Below are 20,914 nucleotides of genomic sequence, written 5' to 3'. Positions count from 1 at the left end.
GTAAGCAACTGAAAAATATTGTATAGCTTTACTATGAAGACAACATCCACTCTCAGTATGAAAAGAAATTGATTATGGACTATGATTTCTTCCATACAAGCGTCGGTTCTACTTGGTGCCTTAGTTTTTGAAGGTTATTGTAAAGATCAATGTGTATCTTTGTTAAGCAAACTTGATCTCTTCAATGAGGTATCTCAAACAAGAAAAAAAACGTTGTCTTCCATTTTCATTTTCCCCCTCTTCTATTTCTCTTTCGAGTGACGATTTGGAAGTTGGAAATTGAGAAAAATCAATATTATTAGCAAGACAAGTAATGAAATATAGTACAATAATTGGCGATCCTACGATAAGCAAAAGAGGGTAATATTGGCTACTAAACAATAATTCAGTAAAAACAAGAGTATAAAGTTAAAAGAGGGATTGACGATAGATGCTTAGCAAAAAAAAAAAACAAAGAATTGAGACATTATGAGAAGGGGATGATACAATAGGCTCTTCAAAATCTACTGCTTGCAGAGATCTAAGATGTTTGCACGGAAATAGGGAGTAGAAACCCAAGCCTAACACCCATCCCACAAGTCCTTGACACCTCGTGTGCAGCTCCATTACAGCATCCATTCAAAAACAGATTCTGCAATACATTTTTTTCGCTTTCTGACTCGAATGTGCACACAACACCCAAAATTATGATCCAGAATGTCAATCTACTTGAGCAGTACTGTCGTTGGCATCATGCTAATGATTGCTTGAGCATTAATCCTTTGTATATGCAAAACAGCGGTCATCATGGTAAGGGTTATGATCATAATGGTCGGCATCTTATGGATCCTGTGTTGCATACCGTTCACTCACTTTCAAATCATTTAACGGGAGACTTAGCCAAAAATTCCTCATATTTATATTTTTTGAGCTCAAGGACAAGCACCTTTTACAATTAAACACAAGGACAAACACCTTTGCAATCAAATATAAGGACAAGTACCTTTTACAATTAAATATAAGGACAAATGTGTTGCATGATTACTAAAATACGCTTTTGCAAAACTAGTGAAAGTGCCTAAAACCCTAGGGTATCCTATAAAAGTACCTAAATCCTAAGGTACCCTAGAAAGTGCCTAAAATTCTAGGGTACCCAATGAAAGTTCTCAAAACCCTAAATCCTATGAAAATACCTAAACTACTAAAACCCTATAATAGGAAAGTGCACCCTAAATCCTATGAAAGTGCCTAAACCCTAGGATACCCTGCCCTAGGGTAGTTTTTCCGCGAAAATATATTTTGTCCTTATGGCTCAATAACTCAAAAGGTTGAAGGACCTCCACTAAAAACCATTTTGATGGCGCCTTCTCCTTAATGAAAACTATTTTATCGTACTTATGACTAATTTTCCGATATTTAACCGCAACTCAGGAATACAAACGGTGCACAATAACTCAAAACTAGTTAGCAATTATTGAACGTGCATAAGCCTAGTTTAGCGATTAAAAATCAGTTTCTGCAGTTAGCACACATTTTTTAGATGGTTCAACAATTTAAAACCTGGCTTCAAAGGTTGAAAAACTGATTTCAGCAATTTTAAGAACCATTTTCAGCAGTTATGACACTGGTTTCTGCAGTTAGAATACCTGTTTCAGAAGGTCCAGCAATTTAAATCCCAGTTTCAGCAGTTGGAAAACATATTGCAAACAATTTAAAAACCAGTTCCAGCTGTTCAAACCAGGTTCAGTAGTTGAAAAACAGTTCCAGCAATTAAAAAACATGTCAATAAAGAAATTGAGGCTATACTGAATAGGGATTTTGCCTATCAGCAGGAGTATTTAAAGAAGTTCATGCTTGGTTTACATAGAGGCTTGGAAGAAGGCACAAGCCTTTTGGTAGCTTCCAAACTTCACCATTTACCCAGGGTCTGAAGGCATTGAAATCATAAAGTCCTTACTCTTTTTCTTTTCTTTTTTTCCCTATCGGAGGAGACTTGGGAGTGAGAGTGCTCAGAATTCCCAAAAGTTAGGCTTCCTAACATGTCTTTATATATGTCTCTTGATCGAGTTTGGGCCCATAATTTGAATTATTACGGCCTAAGAGGTAGGGACACATCTCCAGGCCATTTCGTATCTGTATCGCAAACGTGCCAGACACAGAAAATATGTGTCTGAGTATTTAAATGTTTTTTTTTTTTTTTGGGTCTGACACGAACACCTTTTGGACACACTCTGACACATATTAGATACATACCACCGGACACGTAAAAGACACGTTTTGGGTTGTAATGTGTAGGTACGATGTATCGCGAGTATAGCTGACGTGTGAATCTACGTGAAGCTGGAAAGGTGCAATTGGTTGATGATTAGGAATGAGAGGAGAAGTTTGAAGGGGTTGAGGAGGAGGCATAAAACATGCGATGTGACTGAGCCAGAGTTGTTTGGGCTGCGTACGTATCCGGTGTCCAGGGAATCAGGTCAAACATAGTTCCATCTTTTCTCGGGGAGATGGTCTCTCCCTCTCTCTGAAAATCCGTGTTCTCTCTAGAGGAGATGGCTCTCTCTCTCTCTTTCTAGAAATCTGTGTGTGTCTCTGTCTCTGAAGGAGAGGTCCGCCCCCAAATCTAAATACCAGCACTGGTATTTATAGGCAAGGAACAAAACCTCCGCTGGACCCATATTGCCACTGACCTTGCCCTTCCGCGGGCCTGCCGCGGCCTTGTCCGCGGGATCCTGGCGGGCCTATTTGCCCTCGCTCGCAATGGCTCTCGAGGGCCTCAACACCCCCGCGAGCTGGTTTAGCTACGCAGCGCCCATCTTGCCGCGGAACCCGCCCGCCCGCAAGACTACCGCAGCCCTGTCTGCGGGACCCTAGCGGGCCCGATTGCCGTCGCGATGACTCTCGCAGGCCTTTTTACCCTCACGAGTTTGTTCAGCTGCACCGGGCCCATCTTGCGCCACGTCAACGAGCGGGCTCCATCTTGTGTCTCGTGGCACCAAATCTCTTTGTGGGGCAGCTGCTTGTCATATGTCAATCTCACGATCTTTCCACGCGTCATCATGTGAGTGTGATGCAGGCCGAAACCTGCGAGGTTGGGATAGTCCTGAGAAGCCACTCAACCAGGGGCAACGGAAGTCACTAGACGTTGCTAATCGCAGAAGACACTCACGCGACCAAGTCACACACTTGATTATCGAAGGAATGCACTCTCAAGCAGGAAATACTTGCACAATATTTTCATAAAGTCAAACTCCCCTTCTCATTTCATTAGATTATCTATTTATAGGTATTACAAGTATGTGTGGGCTACCACCGCCCCGGGTGGATCGGGGCGGCCCGAAAAACATGTTTTGATTTGAAAAATTGAAGTGGGGTGTCTACAGTATTACTTTTCAAGACTCCTAATAAAACCTGCACAATTCTCAACTAGACCTTTCAAATACCTAGACCACTATTAAAACAAAAAACACAACTTACTAGATAGTCAAAACACATATATTCTTAGACCAGAAATTAAGAGACATTGACTAGAAATTAAAAGACACTTTGAACTATTTAAGATAACCCTTTGTTTTCCAGATTAGAATTATTATGCTCCTGCATCAGAGTGGTAGGTCAAACTTCTTCTGGGGTCAACGGTCATAATCTTGACCACACCTACATAATGTAATGTAATACATAAAACTTCAAATTGAAATTTGAACCAAATTGACACAATGAAATGACTTAACTATGAAAACACAATTTGCCTAATCTCATTTTTTCATTGGATTTTTTAATCTTTAATTTGGAGAAAATAATATTTTATACAATGTTCGAAATTCATATATACGTATTTATTTATCTACTTATATACATAACGTATCCTCCAACGTGCCCATGTTCTAATTTTTGGAAAAATAATTTGTCATTGTATCTATGTCCTGTATTCGCATTCTTGCTTCTTAGACTACGGCAAACCAAGTGGTAAGCATTTCGCCATTAATTATTATAGAATATGTGAGGTAGCAGAACAATTTAGTGATGTACAGAAACAACACCTATTGGCATAATGCCCCCATGGTAGAGTTCATCCTGGAATACCAACTGCTGTGTTCCCCATGGTAGGGTTACCAGCCATTGTGATAAAAAGGCTTGGCTTTCCAAAAAACTGGACTAATGAGATTGTTTGAAGTTACCTTTTCCACGTATCTCTCGCTCACAACAAACCATGCTGGCAGTACGACTTCCCCTTCCCCTTCTCCCCAACCACACCAACCCCTCCTCCCCCCCCCCCCCCCCCCCCCCCCCCCTGCGCTTACCCTATTTTTACTAGCTAATAGCCTCATACAATAATTGCAGTCCGTTGGAAGACTTTAATTTTAGGTACATGTAAGTTCCTTTAAGAGGTTCTCACTTCTAAAAGAACTGTACCGATCAATGGATGGATAATCCTCACATGTGTCACCATGTTGGGGTAGTGTTTTATGAATTAGCTAGCTTTACCTGCAACCTCTTGGTTGTTTTTGAACTGTCAAATGCATTTGTTTTAGTTTAGAAGCAGTATAGATCTCTTCTTATTTCGCCCTGTTATGTTTTGAGTCGTCTTCGTATTTGAGAGCATATAAATCTTGTCTATAAGGTATGTTATTACTCGAGCAATGTTGCTTGGATATATTCCCCTCAATCCTAGGCATACAAATTAGAAACTTTACCTTTTGAAGAATTTTCTATTCAGAAAGACTAAGGGTTCATTTCTGTGGGCTGATATTCGATATGGCCCTTATCACAAAAAGGGCCCAAGACTTTGGACTTTTTGACATAAGAGGATAGAGACCAAACCACTCTGTATCACCACTGACTTAGAACGTCTTCTAGTGGGAAATTGCCAGTATGGACATAGCATGCGCAACTTTATAGTATACATGTGAGTCTAATGCAACAGCCTCAGTGGATTTTTTTCTTTTTCTGTGTCGAGCTTTGATGTGGCACCAATAACACGATAACTTATTGGATGCTAGTAGCGTTGATACAATAGCAAGGTTTAAAGATGACAAAGAAGTATGAAAGCAATTTATATCCCCCGGGTAAATTTGAATATGCACCACAATCCCTCCATTTTAAGAGTGAAGTTCGTCACCTCTTAAGAAGTAGGGGCAAGGCACTGCCTGGATGAAAAAGAGTTCACCATTTCTATTTGAAGACCAAAAAGGCCACACAGATGATAAAGACAACTAATCGTACCATCAAGACCGAAAAACTGGAAACCAAAATAAGAAAGAGAAAAACTCATATCAAATATAAATACATACACCAAATAGAATTGTGTCAAGGGAAAACTGAAGGACAGAGAAACGAAATAGCTAATGCGTGTTCAGTTCTTGGGTGACAAACCAAAAATGCTTTGCCTTTTTCTTGTTCTTTACCAACAGAATGAAAGATCCAGGCAAAACAGATAGTGGCGGGGAAAGAAAAAGACATCAAACACAAATAAACGTACGTGAAGTAATAGTCAGCTTCAAATCATTAAAAAGATATTTGAAGCAGAACAAATAAATCATCGCTCTTATTTAGATTAAGATAAATTCTTCCTAATTTAACTCCTCTAGAGAGATGAAAAGCTCTAAACCACAAAATAATCAAGTGTAGCTACTATCGAAAATGTTACCTGGCAATCATGAAGAATGCATTGTGAAACTTGCAAGGCCAGAGAAATGCGTGTAATAAGCTCTTCCAAACAAAACAGCATATGTGCCAGCAGGAACGAAGATGTTACCGCTCATTTAGGTATGCCCTGCATGTAGCCAAGAGAAAAAAGAAGTTCTTCAGCCATCACTAAGCAAACACCAATGCATACTGCAGAATACCACATATATGTTACCTTACGTGTACCCGTGTGTTCTTCTAGTATTTTATCTACTTTAAGCAGTTCTTTGACAAGAATTCCCTTTTCCCAATCGATTTTATATAATGAAGAGATGCTGATTTGACGATGTAGGATAAGATTGGACACTATATTTCCCACAGTGTATACTTTATCAGGACCATAGCAAAGTGTCAAGGTAAACATTTGAAAACGGATGTTCTCTTGGTGTACGGACATTAATCAAACAGTTGGTGTACGCCATTCTAGTTAAAGGAGATCTCCTGAAGATTCAAATTGTAACATGCTTTACAATTGGTGTGCATAACCATCAACAATTCAATTTTTTTTTAAGGATATCAGTTTGATGTCTGATGTGGATAGATGTTTACAATCGATGAAGATCGGGGAATGAACTTACTATGCAAATATTGTTGGCAGCAGAAACCTGGGCAGTCCAGAGATGTTTCTTGTAGTAATGGGAACTGGATGAAGGGAGGGCTAGAGGTTTCGGGTTGTGTCCCCTTCTTGTACGTGTGCTTGAGCATTAGATTGTTTCCTAAACTGAGAATGGGTTTTGTAAGAGAAGATTGCTTGCCGGGGAGTATATGTGAAGTTGAAAAATCATAAATGTTTGTCTACATATAGGACGTCCACAACAACAGAGACACTGAGAAAGAGCGCGGGCAATTTCAAGAGTCATGTGCCTCCTACAAAGAGGCGCACCGCTTTATCGGCGAAGAGTTACAACTTTCATAAATGCCTACGCACATATACATATAAAAACTCTGGTCTCTCTCTCTCTCTCTCTCTCTCTCTCTCTCTCTCTCTCAACGAGGTTGCAGAGAACAGAGTAAAAGAAGGTTGAAGGATCACAGAGTAAAAGGATAACTGAAACAGAACACATTCGATAAACACAATCCCAGGTCTCTCTCTCTCTCTCTCTCTCTCTCTCTCTCTCTCTCTCTCTCTCTCTCTCTCTCTCTCTCTCTCGGATATCTGAAACAGAACACATTCGATAAACACAATCCCAGGTCTCTCTTTCTCTCTCTCTCTCTCTCTCTCTCTCTCACACACACGCGCGCGCGCGCGCACGCACACAGCATTTCGAAATGCTGGTCCAAGTTTTCCTTTTGAAAAGTTATGGGAACAAACCGACACAACTCCAGACATAACTGTGTCCAAAATTATTGGATGTACGTGGACCCACATACATCGAACAACTCTTTTGTATCCAGAGTTGTGTTCGTATCATTGCTTCTTTTGGTTTATACTCTCTCCGTCTTATTTTTATTGTTCATTTTTGAATTGTGTATCATTTTTAAATTGCTTATATCATTCAATCTATGATGTTTTTCATAATTTTGAAAACTTTGTATTGTATTATAGAACTAATCGAGATTTATCAAACAATATTTATATTGCATATTTTTCAAGATCCACACTAAAAGATATAGACAAAAGACATAAAAAAGACAAATAGAAATAAACAATGAAAATGGGACGGAGGAAGTATTTATTATGCAAAGTTATAAATGAATGTCCAGTGTAAAGAAATAAAATTACACATAGTTATGTATTTTTGAGATTTTATTTTTTACATATTTTTTTGGCTCATAAGGTACCACTATTGTGATATTAACTACTACGTATTATGGTGCCTAGTAATGAATATCCAAAGTGCGCACAAAACAGTAGTAACCTTTTTTATTTGTTAGAAATTTTTGATGTAGTTATAAATTTTGTTAATTATGAAAATATTGGTTAAAATTTGCCTTTAGGAGGCAAATTTTACTGATTTTAGACCAGAAAAGAAAAAGAAGAAGAAGAAGAGCCTTATGTGATTTTCGCAGAACCAATCACAAAAAGAAAAAAGTGTGTGATGGAATTATATTAGTATATTATTGTTGTTGGTGTTGATTTTTCTTTCGATTACTGAATTCTTGTCTTATTTCGCTTCCAACTTGAAATTTGATACTGAAAGTTCACTTCTATGGGACTCGATTTTGGGGGTCTTAGCTTGGACGTTGAGAAAAATCAGGAGGACGATTAAATGCAAAAGTTAATTACTCCTATTACGCTTTTGCTTTAAAAAAAAATTTAAATGGGTCGGATGGGGTTTTATGGATACGCCTCGATCCATATTCAACTCGATCGATCATATTCAATTCATGGCTCATTTTACCCATCCAAATCCGCCCATTCATCAACTTAATTTTACCTTAAAAAACTACTATATGCTACGCATCATATTGTCAGTACACGGAAAAATGAGATTCTCATTGATTTGTTACAATACTTGTCAAATCCATGAGCATTTATTTATTTATTTTAAAGTCGTATTCAAAAGTCATAACGCACTCGAAACATACGTATACGTCGTACCTAGTGCACAAAACTCTTTCTTCCCGTATCCTCACTTGCGAAAAAAAATCGTCAGCCCGCCCTTTCCGTTTACCAAAGTGCAAAATAACATAAAGAATTTACATATTGAAAGAAAAAGGAAAGTAGAACAAAAGAGAGTGTTTTTCTTGGGCTAGTAATCTCTCTTTCAGCATGTCTCTCTCAATGAGAATCCAGATACAATCTATCACTCCGACTTTCCTTTCTTGCTCTCCAAGTCTCTCTCTCTCTCTCTCTCTCTCTCTCTCTCTCTCTCTCTCTCTAGATATATTTATATAGTATACGTATCCATAAAACATATACAGTATGTTACTTACACACACACACACACATCTCCACCCAACAGTTCTGTTCTGTGTATTGAAAACAAACACAATACTGGAAGTCTGGAAGCTTACTGATAACGCTTGATCTTGGCCTTAATACAGGTTTTTTGAAAGCATAAGAAAAATTGAGAACATTTACCCCCCAAAAAAAGAAGAAGACAATAGAGAACATGGATAATCGGAACAAGTTTCTTTGGTTTCTGTATTCCGTTTTCTTGCTTTCACAAAGCAACCAGACAAGGGGATGGTTATTTTCTTCCAAAGAAACTCCAACTGAAAACCCATCAGAGAATTCCGCGATTTCCGGCGACATAGTTGCCGAATTCTCAATGGAAACACCGGGGAACAGAAAGGGAGTACAGCTCGTCGAAAACGCAAAGAACAGGATGGCCAAATCGAACTCCTGTTGGCAAAACGCGTACCAGAATCTGTTTGCTGGGTGTTCGGAGATTCTAGCGGGCGAAGAGAAACGGTCTAGACTTGCTTGGCATCTCAGCGATTGCTTCCAGAAAGACTCCGGAAGGCCAGGTTTTCCTTACTGTGATGCAAAATCCAGCATGTTGAAGTGTTTGACAAAATTGGATGAGGATGCAAGGAAGGTGTATCTGGAGTTTTATCTTGAGACCAACTCCATCTGCCATCAGTTACAGTTAAGTACAATACAGCCATACAAATACATGCATGCAATTTTTCTCTATAAGATAGAAAATTCTACACAAGCTTATTTACAAGGGGGAGGGAGAAGGGGATCCACAGTGCGGGAATAAACCCCCACAGAAACATCACCTCGCACTTGGCGAGATTCGAACCATAGAGCCCCTCGCGCGCGTGTGTACATACGCAGACTGCCCATTAACTGGAAATTGGGTAAAGGGAACAATCTCAGAAGAAGTTGGAACTTCAGTAAATATTATACTTGTGAATTTTGATACACTTTGACATTTTTCAAGAACTTTGGGTATTTTTCAACAAGCATTATTCATCCTTAACCATGTTACCGTTTTACATGTAAGAGGCAAAATATGAAGGAAAAAAAAAAAGGAGTTAGAACCTCAATAAACAGTCAACGAATTTCAATACCCTTCTAAATTTTTGTACACACTTTGCAAATTTTCCAGCATTACGATTGAAGCTTAATCACTGTCCCAAGGATTGTGGTTAGCGCTTTGTGAACACCTGTCAACAAATTGCTAAAAAGTTAGAACTACAATACATGTTTCACAAACTAGAAGTTCAAACCTTGCGTAAATTTTTGACCTTACGTTTTTTCGTCTATCTTTACACATAAACTAGAGGTTGCACACCTTGCAGAATTTTCTAGAACACCAAGGCCATGACAATGTGCTCCAAAAGTATCTGGAAAATGGAAGCAATTAAGAGGGGATGACGAAAAAAAAATAGATGAAAAATTGAAGTAGTTGAGGGTGATCTTGGCAAAAAGTACCACCTATATGTTAGCATAAAACTGTACATGTATATCCTAAAAATTTAACTTCACTGTTTTGGTTACAAACACTGAGCAAGTTCTAGATTTCATATTATTGTAGGACCGATGCATTTAAGCGCCAAACAGAGAGACTGGTGAATGAGCTAAAGAAGTCTGCGCAATTTGCCGAAGACAAGTTAGATATAATAGAAGAGAAAGCAGAGGAGTTGTTACATAGTTCAAGTCACATCCATGATTCTTTGGCTTCAATCGATGTTCAAACCCAACAAGTGTCCAAAATGACAAAGAATGTTGAAGATCATGTATATGTTGTGCTGAAGCATGCAGAAGCAGTTTACGAGCAATCCAAGGAAATCGCAGGTTCTCAGTCGGAACTGCAAGAAAGCCAAGCACAAATGAAGAACAAGTTGGAAGAATCAATGGAAGTGTTGCATAAATCTTATCACAATGTGGTTCAAGAAATAAGTAGGTTGAAGAATGAAGCTGTTGAAATAGAGAAGAAGATTGGAAAAGTTGGGGATGCAATGGCATCGAAAATGAACACTTTGCAAAGCAAAGCCGATGATATTGGTAATATAGCAGGCATTTCCTTGGATAAGCAAAAGCAACTTCTAGATGGCCAATCTGTGGCTCTTGACGGCCTCGAGTTTCTAACCAAATTTCAGTCCCAGGCACTAGAACAGACCAGGTAAATAAACAAGACTGCCATATTAGCATAATTGTATTAGAGAGTGTTTGGCAAAGGGGATTTGCATCGATTATGCGTTCTGGATTCTCCAGAATACAATTTCAGATACAGGAATGACTCCAAATATCTAATAGCAAGAATTAAAAAACTCCTCCGGGGGAACTTTTGGATTTCATTTTGAATTCTGGAGGGAAAAAACCACCTTGACCCTAAGTTTCCTATTGAATTACCGTTTAGGACCATCATCAACACCCAACCCCATCCGCCATCGCCCCGACGAACACATCAACTCTGGCACCACCAACCACCACCCCAACCAATGTCTGATGTTTTTATTTTCACATTCTTACACATGGGTGATGGTATTTTGGTCAAATTCACATTCAAGATTTCAAAATCTATTTCTCTGTTTAAACTTCCAATACTATTGCATCCAGGATCTAAAATAACTTTACAAAATCTCTATTGAACACCCTCTTACTCATTCTTGTAATTGCAGGGGTACTTTGCAGCAATTAGCTGAACTTGGGAATAAACAACAAAACCAGCTTCTTCAAAGACAAGAACTACTACAACAAACTCATGATCGACTAGCTGAAAATTCAAAGACAATATTGGAAGCTCAGGTTGGTGCGCACTTTATGTCATTTTTAAATCTGTGGATATCTTAGAACATAAATTTCTCATACAATTTTTGTTAGCTATTTCTACTCACAGGAAGCTTTTGAGTCGAAGCAAACAAGCATGTTTGTTGCTCTAGATAAGCTCTTTGCCTTGCACAATGCCATGCTTCTTGAAGCCCGATTAATTAAAGCTTTTGTATTCTACTTTATATCAATCTTCATACTCCACATGCTCACAAGTACAAAGCAAACCTATGTTGTGAGACATAGGCTTTATGTCGGTATGGCTTATCATCCTTTTTACATTTGTTATGGGTTTTCCAGTGTTCTCAAAATTCAGACTATTGTTCTTTTTCATTTTTAGGGATTTCTGCCACATGCTTGATTGAAGTTGCAATACTACGGTATGCAACAACTAGTATTGAACAACAGACTTGGATTATAAGTCTGGTTAGATGGCTCTTTGTGCTGCTCGCATTATTCCAGTTTCTATATGCCATTTGGACATTCAGGTTTGTATGTGCTTCAATCATGTTTACTTGGGGTCAGTGCGTTTAGCAAGAAAATTGTAAAACGTAATGGAAAGAGGAAAAATTCTCCTTCAAGTGTTTGATTAGGTAGAAAATTATAAGAAAATAAAAACTCTTGCACAACACATTCATGCATTTATGTTTCCTGCAAAAACCACAACAAAATTTGATTTAACAGAAAATTGTTATCTGCCATTTGATTTCCCAACATACGATTTATCCCGCATTTCCAGAAACTAATAGTATCTAAGCATGTTAATTTGTTTTACCTAAAGTTACTTTTGACAAATGAAACACATATATCTTCTTGTTACTTTCATGCTAATACAAAATCCGGAATGATTTTTTTTTCAAAATTTACCTGCAAATATATCATCCGACTTAAATGCATGCGTTTTTCCCTTTCTTTCACTCACTTTCTACCGTTCAAACTTTCCATCATCATTTTACTTCAAATTGGTAATCAATCGGACCCTTTGGGTTAAAGACTCGATGTATAGTTCTTATTCTAAAGCTATGGCTTCAATGTCATGTAGGGACCTTGAGCTGGCAAATCACCATATGATATTGGAAATGTACAAGAACCACACGGATCTGGTTAAAGGCAAGCGACTAAACACTGTATGCTCATGGGAAAGTGATTGCGACAGTGACGTGAATTGGTCTTCATTTGTTGACACTGAGATAAAAGAAGATATAGACAGTCTTGGAGACCCAGACTATATGCTTCCAGAAGAAGTCGTGGAGAACTCAGTTGCAACTTCCTTAACACCAGCAAAAGCATACAATCTCCGTTGTCGCCGATATTAATCATGCAGATACTTTCTTTCCTTGAGCACTTGACATTTAAACTACTTTTTGCTGCTTATTACTTACAATAGTATGCACAGATAGTTTGACATTCAAATCAATTTCACAATAAACAAACTTTTTCACTGAGATTCTAAGTTCTAACACAAAGATCCCCAGCAAGTGTTTCAAATCGGGACGTATCGCGTATCATTATTTTCATTTTTTGAACCATATCGGATATGTTTCGCGTATGGTAAGATAAGTTAACAAAAGCTAATACACAATTAAAGTTAGTAGTGCTTTATATAGCAAAAACACGTTTTTAGGATGAAAAATTTCAAGTCACCCAAGTGGGTCTATCACATTGAGACTTTCTAATGCCTTAGTTAAGGGAAGAGAAGAAGAGTCCTTATCTGAAACATGACCGAAATATGTTATTTCTTCTATTCGAGCCCTAATGGATTGAGTTTTGCTGTTCTTTAAATAGTTTGAATGACACCATAATTAGATCAAACAATTTAGAACGCGTCCTAACTCATTTTTACTACTTCTTGTTAAGGACATTTTAATTACACAACTCTCAGCCTATTTGTAACAAATGCAATTATTCAAAATTTAAACCTTTTGCTTTGTACACGAATCTCACAATTCCAAACTGCTATGATGAAGTAGTAATGGTTTGTATGCTGATCATATTCATCGAAATAAAACATGCAAAATCAATCAAGCAGGCAGAAGATAGGACATTTGAAAAACCTAGGGTGGAGATAGCTTGAAAATAGAAAGAACATGTAACGTACAATCCTAAAGAAGAAGATCAAGCAGGCAGAAGATAGGACATTTGAAAAACCTAGGGTGGAGATAGCTTGAAAATAGAAAGAATATGTAATGTACAATCCTAAAGAAGAAGTACAACAGCAGACAAAGGAAAAGGATGAATAATAGAATACCTGGTGATATCACCAGTAATCCTTGCAAGAGCAGCTCCCTTTTTCAAAATGGTGGAAGTGTTTCTTTTCCCTCAAAATGAACACTCTTCCAGTAACTTGGGACATGGTCTTCATCCAAGAGTGACAATCTGCACAAACACGAAGATTCTTCGTGATCCTAAGTGGTATTCCAGATCCTGTGTGAATGAGTCCAAACATGACCGCAAGTGGCTCACTATGTCCGCAAATCCACGCCTTCTTAATTTCCTCATTAACATCACGCAGCACAACCCCATAATCCGGTCCATTATAATACCCAATGACTTTCATAGCTTCCTTAAATTCACTCCACAACTTCTGATACTCCTCTGAACTACCAAGTTCAAGATCTCCACCAGCCACAAAAGTGTGGAACCTATTTTTTATTTCAATCCAGCTGCATCCAACCTCTTTCTTGACATGCTTTTCCATCATCTCTCTCACCATCTTAACACCGTCAGCATAGTCCCACATTTTCATAAATGCTCAACAGCACCACGTAATTCTCTACATATTTTGGTTCAAACTCAAACAAAACCCTTGAAATAGTCTCTGCAAGATGAAGGCCGCCATAAATGTGGCATGAATTGAGTAATAAACCCCATATGCGACCACTGGGCTTCTCGTGCATGTTTTTCACTACTCCCAGTGCCTCCTTGAGTCTCCCTGCTCTACCTAGTATATCTACCAAACAAGCATAATGCTCTACACTTGGTGAGATTCCAAATTCAGTTTGCATTCTGTGAAACAATGTCTCGCCCTCTGTTGTGAGCCCCATGTGGCTGCAACCTGATATTAAGGCATCAAACGTGAACGTATTAGGGCTGAATCCAGAACCAAGCATCTCATCAAACAACTTTGATCCTTCTTCCATACGTCTAGCGATTGCATACCCGTTAAGCATAGTATTCCACGACCTCAAATCTCTCCTCCTTCCCATCCCATCAAATATTCTCCGAGCATAATCCACCACTCCACATTTCGCATACATGTCCATTAGCAAGTTTAACGCGAACACATTCGGCCTGATCACCGACTTCACCATTTGGGCATGTATCTCTTTTCCACCTGAAAGTGCATTAATTCGAGCACAGACGGGTAACGCTGCGGTCAAAGTAAACCCATCAAAGCCCACTCCCTCCACCTGCATCCTCCTAAAAGCATCAAAAGCCTCAAACAGATGACCTCTCCCTGCAAACCCAGAAATCAACAAATTCCATGAAACAATATCTCGTTGAGGCATTTCGTCAAACATCCGGACTACGTCCTCAAAACACCCACATTCCGAATACAACATAAGGTCCTAAGCAGAGCATTGTACACAAACTGATCCGGTCCTTCCTCACTCTTAACAATCTGGGCATGAACCCCTCTCCCAACCCCAACAATAAATAATTCACCGCACAACTTGAGAGCAACCGAGAACATAAAATTACCCGGTCGCAAAAACCTCAACATATCCACATAAAGAGACAGAGCATCCTTCGAATACCCGTTTTGCGAATACCCAATCGCCATCAACACCCAAACCGACTCGGGGATCGTTTCGATCCTGTCGTCGTAAAAAAGGAGGCGGGCTAGGTTGATTCGATTGCAAACAGAGTAGAGGGTGATGAGCTTGGATTTCAACACGGGGTTGTTGAGGAGGTTGTGGTGGGCGCCCTTTCGCCCCCGTGAGCGAAGGAGCTGAGCGTGGAGTCTCTGGCCGTGGTGTAAGGATTTCTTGGCGATGCAGGCTCGGAGGAGGGTTTCGTAGGTAAGGAGGTTTCGGTGGGTTATGGGGTGGGATTCGATGAGTTGAAGGGCCTCGTCTAGTTTGCCGGATATGGTGAGGAATTTGACGGTTGAGTGGAGGGGTTTGTGGATGTGGGGGTTGAGTTCGTTGGAAGAGGTATAGTAGTTGAGTTGGGAATGGACATGTTTCACTTCTGTTTTCTAGAGATGAGAAACGTTATCTGGGTAAAGGTCATATGAATCCTTCTACGCGGTGGCTTACGGATGATGCACCGACGATCATGCGGAGGCTCACCTCGAATTCTGCACAAAAAATATGCGCTGTTCTGAGGGGGCCTATGCAAAATCAATTCAATCTGTGTAAATGTTTGATCCAATCTTCTTGTTTTTCATTCAGATTTTTGAATTTCATGTAGAAAGCCACCCATTGATGATCGTAGCTTTTTCGGGATCGTATACACACTGAAAAAGAAGATGAAGAAAACCCATGCAAAGAATTTAGCATAATAAATTCATTTTTTATAGATAAATAATTTTGAAAGTAATATGGTAACGTTCGGTATTAACTAGTACCATACAGTATTTGACTAGGACTATCCAGTATTGACCTGAACTAAAAGGAAAAAAATAAATTAAGACGTAGTTCTTCTATTGTTATTTCAATCCTTTCGTATATCTCTTTTGTTGTAGGCAACGATGCACAAAAGTAAAATGAAAGAAAAGCGAAGGTCACATTGGAAGGAAAAAGTAGGCAATGGCTTTAGAATCAAAAATTATTTTTGATTGATATATTACACTTGGGTTCAGTGTTTATTTGCGTGTGCTGATCGTTCGACCTGTGCCTTCAAGCACGGACATGCACTAGTATGTATACATATCACACGGTTTAAATCGATTTAGAACCAGAACCGTTAATATAAATCTACAAACCAAACCATTTAACACAGTTTCTATTTTTTTTTAAATCGAGACCAAACCACATTATTAAAACAGCAAATTACCTCTAGGGATAGAAAAGTGCATTTTAATTCCCATTAATAATGAATTTAATTTTTATTTACCTCTGAGAACGATCTCATTATGAAGATTATCATTAAGGAGTGTTTTTACAGAAAAATAACTACAAGTTTTTTGTTTCTAAGTTGGAGCACTTTTGAAAGAAAAACTTTGTATGTAGCATTTGCTTGTAAACTGGCTTACACAGTCTAACTTAAAACTTTGTATGTACGTATCATTCGCTCAAAATTATATTTCATCTGTCTCGCGCGTTTTGTTTGTAATACATAGGGAACTCAACTTTTTTAAAGAGACCTCAATAAATTTCGTCCCTAAGAGTATCCTAAATGCTATAATCAAAAATAAAAGATTTTTAAAATTAACAATGTTGGTGCAAAATATGGCTTTACAATGCTATAATCAAACTTAACAACCTCCTTAGAAATAATTAAATTTTGAGTTTTAGATAACCAAACCTAACAACCTTTTTGACAATAACCAAATTTAATAGACCCTACAAGTTCTTAATCAAATACACCAATCATTATACAAAAATATTCTATATTCTTCCTTTTTCCTCTCTTTCTTTTCGAACAATATTTTCGAAAAAATTATTTTTTGAGAAAAATAATTTTTTTCCAAAAAAAAAGTTTCAAAATCTATATTCTATTTCTAGTAAATAGTTTTTATTAGTTTCAAAACTATTTTCTACTGTTCATAGTTTTTAGTTTTTTGTAGTTTAAAAAGATGATGTGACAAGTTTTGGTTATCCAATTTTGATTATGTCATTATAGACATTTACATTGTTAACCTTAGCAATCTCTTAAATGAATAATCAAAAGCTGATGTGGCAACTTTTGGTTATCAAATTTTAATTATAGCATTGTGGATATCCTAAGGATTACCCGCATTTCTATATCTATTTGTCTCCACTTATTGCTCTAAAAACATCCCTCAAAATCCAAACCATACAAAATTTGCTTAAATTTCCAGTTTAACACCTCATTTTCTATTTTTAAAATTGTTTCTATATTTTTTTATGAGGGTTAATTTATGGAAAATATCCTTTTTTTAAGTTTTAAAGAATACAAACATTTTGAGACATCCTGAAATAACAAGGTAAGCAAACAAGATGGGACCAATGGTAGTGCCATGTTTGGATCATACACTTGAAAAAAAATTCCCAACTCAAAACATACTTATTACCCATACTTTCAATTATTACTTTCATTATTTCTAATCATTACTCACATTTCTCTTTCTCTATATTTTTCCACTCATTACCTCTCTCTTCAATTATTATCCTAATTTCTCTCTTCACTTATTACCTCTAAAAAATATTCAAAATTTTCAAAGTTGACATCTGAACACAATATTTGTTTGTGTGTTTATTCGTGATTGTCGAATTTTTTATTCTTTCCACTTTAGTGGGACCGTTGGTTTCCACCGTCTTTGACTATTACGAAGTTAAAAAAACAAAGCTATATGTAGGTTGTTGAAGACATTTTGTCCTACCTAGCTAACTCCCATGCATAGAAGATTATAAAATAAAATAAAAACTCTCATAGAATATTAGAGTAGCACTTGCTATTAATGACGAGTTTTGTCACCTGCTTCGTTGTCTTCTTAACCATTAATGAGAAAATAGATTGAGTACTTTCATCCCAAATTGTCCGCTCCTACAAAATTCGGGCAATTTTCGGTTCGAATATAGATTTCAAGTTTCTTTGGTTCAAGAGTTCTTTAATATGGTGTAAACAAATTTTAAAAATGATGCGATGATCACTTAGGCCCCGTTCCGCTTTCTTTCTAAACATTCTTTCTAAAAAAGAAGGTAATTTCAAACTCAAATATAACGAAAACAAAAAATAATATTTCAATTTTTTTTGCACCAATTAAAAGATTTCAACGAGATCTATCAAATAAAATCTATATTGGTAGAAAAATTATTTACGTAAACACATGTTTTTTGAGTTTGAAATTACCTTCCTCATCTAAAAGGTTTTTTTTTTTTATTTAAGAAAGTGGAACGGGCTCTTAATTTGTTCTTTCACAAGTTTTGAGGAAAATTTTTTACTCTCTCTACGGTTTTCAATAATTTTCTCTACTTATTTCTCTTCACTCATTATCATCCCTATTATATAAAAAAAATCCTAAAAATTCAAAACCAAATTTACACCTCTTTCGTAAGAGTCTAGCAATTTAGAACAGAGTGAATATCAAATTTAAAATTAACTCACCTAGTGTGCAGGCCACCTCCCCCTTCTCTCTAACTCTCTCTCTCTAAAAACCAGCTCTTAGGGTTTCGGCTTGGGGGAGGGGCGGCCCCTCCCCCCCCCCCCCCCCCCCCCCCCCACCCCCACTCGCCTCCTCCCTCCTCCTCTGTCCTGTGTCGCCTCCTCGGTGGTGGATTTGTGAAGTGCAACCGGCGAAAGGGTCACGGCCAGTGGCTTTTTCGGCCCGTTTTCGGTTTGGTTTCGTCCAAATCCTCTCTAATCTGGAAGGCATCGGTCATTGGTGGTGATTTGGGCCAATAACGCTGTGGGTGAGTTTGGGGTTTTGTTTTAGTTTTGTCTCCAGCTTGTTCCGATTCTATCGGCTGGTTTCCCCAGTTCGGCTCTGTTTCTGGTCAGGGGTTCTCCAGATCTGGAGGGTGTGGTGGTGGGCGAATAAGCCTAGGTTAGTTTTTTGTTTTCTGCTTTGTTTTTCTCCATTTCCGGAGTATGGCTGTTCATCTTCACCGATGAAATGGGTTGCGCCGGTGCGGTGCGGTCTGTGGCAGTGGTGTAGTCGGCGCCTGTTATGGTTTTGGAGCAAATTTCATCGGTGCTTAGAGCTATGGTTTGAGCTGGGCGTCCCTTTAAGCTCTGCTACTAAAATCGGAGACGGGTTCATTACCCTACATTTATGTATGGTCTGTCTTCGGCAGAATGTGCTTAGGGGCCTCCTAGTGGATGTGCTTCGTGTCTAGGTTTTAGTAGTTTTGGTTCTTTTCTGTATTTTATGATGAAATCGTTGTAGCCTTTGAGCTTTTACCTTCGGATATTGTGGAATGAATTGACTGATAAAAAAAAAAAAAAGAATATCAAATTTAAAAACTTTAAAACGCAGATCGATCAATACAAGATCTTGGGTCCATATACATAAAAGCTCGATAAAAGATCTTGGGTCCATATACATAAATGTCCACGCCAGCGGAGCATGATTAAGAAATGTGAATTACCCCGTTTCAATAATACTCTCACTCCTTTCTAGGTGCTTAAAAAGACCACTATTTTTTTACTCCAAAAAGCAACATAATGCAATCGTTTACCAAATAAAATTAAACAAATCTTGAATGACGATATATATACGTGTATCCATTAGTACATTAAGAGAGTGACAGGCTCGCTTGATTACAGTTCCTTTATTCAATAGAATATCGTTGTGCCCGTTTGATGTACGGATCAATCATAAAAAGAAGGTTTAGACTGGATTTTTCATTTTCCGTTTTCGTGCATCGAACATGCACAATGCTACATATTGGGACATTAAAAAAATAAAATGAATTTTTCTTGTACATCAAACAGACACAATGCAATTTAAAATGTTTCCGCCACGAATTAGCATCATATGTAAAGATTAAAAGTCATTTGAAAAAGTATACATTCAATATTCTTACCTATACATTTTTTTTTACAATATTTATTAGTTGTTGGGCAAGTAATAAATGAAAAAAAAACCAACTCTCTTTACAACAACGGTGGAACAACAATTGTATAGTGAGTTAAAAACATAAATGAACAAACGAAACTAAAGAAAATCACACACGTATAATTAATATATCTAACATAATCATACACGGTGGGCCCATGCTAAAAGTGAAGGAGAAATAAAAAAAAGCATGGATTTATTAAAAACAGAGATCCAAATCATACACGTATAATTAATATATCTAGCATAACAATATAATATTATGTTGCATGTGAATGACACAATTATAACATTAAGTAAATAAACTAAGCATCCACAGTGGAATAATCAAAAGTTATCATATTATCTTTTGGTTATCCATTTTAGGGGTTATTAAGGTTAGCAATGTAGATGTCCACAGTGGCACAATCAAAATTGAATAAACAAAACTTGTTACTCACATTTTTCAACCTATAAAAATCTAAAAATTGTGACATAGAAAATAAAAATTTTCAAATAGTTTTCAAAATAATAAAAACCGGTTATTAGAAAAAGAGAAAATAGTTTTTTGAAAACTTAAAAAAAAAAAAAGTTTTCGGAAAAAAGTTTTAAAAAAAACCAGTTTTTGAAAAAAAGTTTTTTTTTTTCAATAAGCGTTTTTTGAAAAAGAAGAAGAAGGAGAAGGTTTTAATAGATGATCGCAAGTACGTAATTCACAAAATGAAAACCAATAGAAAAAAAATTGTATAAGCAACATTAAGAAATTAAATGCAATTTGGTTGTCAGCAGGTAATTATAAGGGAAAAAAAATCAAAATGGTCCCCATAGTTAAGTGTTTGTGTCAATTTGGTCCCTGTAGTTATAATTGACTCGATTTACACTCTATACTTTCCATTTTGTTCCAATTTGGTCCA

At 37.4% G+C, this 20,914-nt stretch overlaps 2 protein-coding genes and 1 long non-coding RNA gene across 10 annotated transcripts; 1 reads left to right on the top strand and 2 right to left on the bottom strand.

Moving 5' to 3' along the window:
• Nucleotides 1–457: 457 nt before the first annotated feature.
• Nucleotides 458–6,770, bottom strand: LOC131310860 (uncharacterized). The gene is made up of 3 exons (XR_009195323.1): nt 6,243–6,770; nt 5,627–5,752; nt 458–759 (listed from the first exon to the last, which is right to left on the bottom strand). It is a non-coding gene; the product is annotated as an uncharacterized LOC131310860 (long non-coding RNA).
• Nucleotides 6,771–8,603: 1,833 nt separating this feature from the next.
• Nucleotides 8,604–15,762, bottom strand: LOC131310832 (pentatricopeptide repeat-containing protein At3g14330-like). 8 transcript variants are annotated; one of them, XR_009195321.1, is made up of 4 exons: nt 13,581–15,762; nt 10,211–10,371; nt 9,808–9,906; nt 9,433–9,726 (listed from the first exon to the last, which is right to left on the bottom strand). XR_009195321.1 is itself a non-coding variant. In XM_058338051.1 (3 exons), the coding sequence occupies exon 1, from the start codon at nt 14,893–14,895 to the stop codon at nt 14,056–14,058; it is 840 nt and encodes a 279-aa protein (XP_058194034.1). In that variant the 5' UTR covers nt 14,896–15,741; the 3' UTR covers nt 8,604–9,726; nt 9,813–9,906; nt 13,581–14,055. The 8 variants fall into 8 exon arrangements, 5 of the variants coding, with proteins under 5 accessions (XP_058194034.1, XP_058194030.1, XP_058194033.1 ...); XR_009195319.1 differs by having other exon boundaries at nt 9,813–9,906; XR_009195320.1 differs by having other exon boundaries at nt 9,855–9,906; nt 13,581–15,761.
• Nucleotides 8,721–12,764, top strand: LOC131310831 (protein GAMETE EXPRESSED 1-like). The gene is made up of 6 exons (XM_058338046.1): nt 8,721–9,199; nt 10,098–10,685; nt 11,185–11,311; nt 11,403–11,589; nt 11,673–11,820; nt 12,375–12,764. Exons 1-6 carry the CDS (start codon nt 8,721–8,723, stop codon nt 12,646–12,648), a joined length of 1,803 nt encoding a protein of 600 aa, XP_058194029.1. The 3' UTR covers nt 12,649–12,764.
• Nucleotides 15,763–20,914: the final 5,152 nt, after the last annotated feature.

The sequence above is a fragment of the Rhododendron vialii genome, chromosome 12a (assembly GCF_030253575.1).
Source record: "Rhododendron vialii isolate Sample 1 chromosome 12a, ASM3025357v1".
In the NCBI taxonomy this organism is placed as follows: Eukaryota; Viridiplantae; Streptophyta; class Magnoliopsida; order Ericales; family Ericaceae; genus Rhododendron; species Rhododendron vialii.
This window is presented reverse-complemented; position numbering and strand designations above follow the sequence as displayed.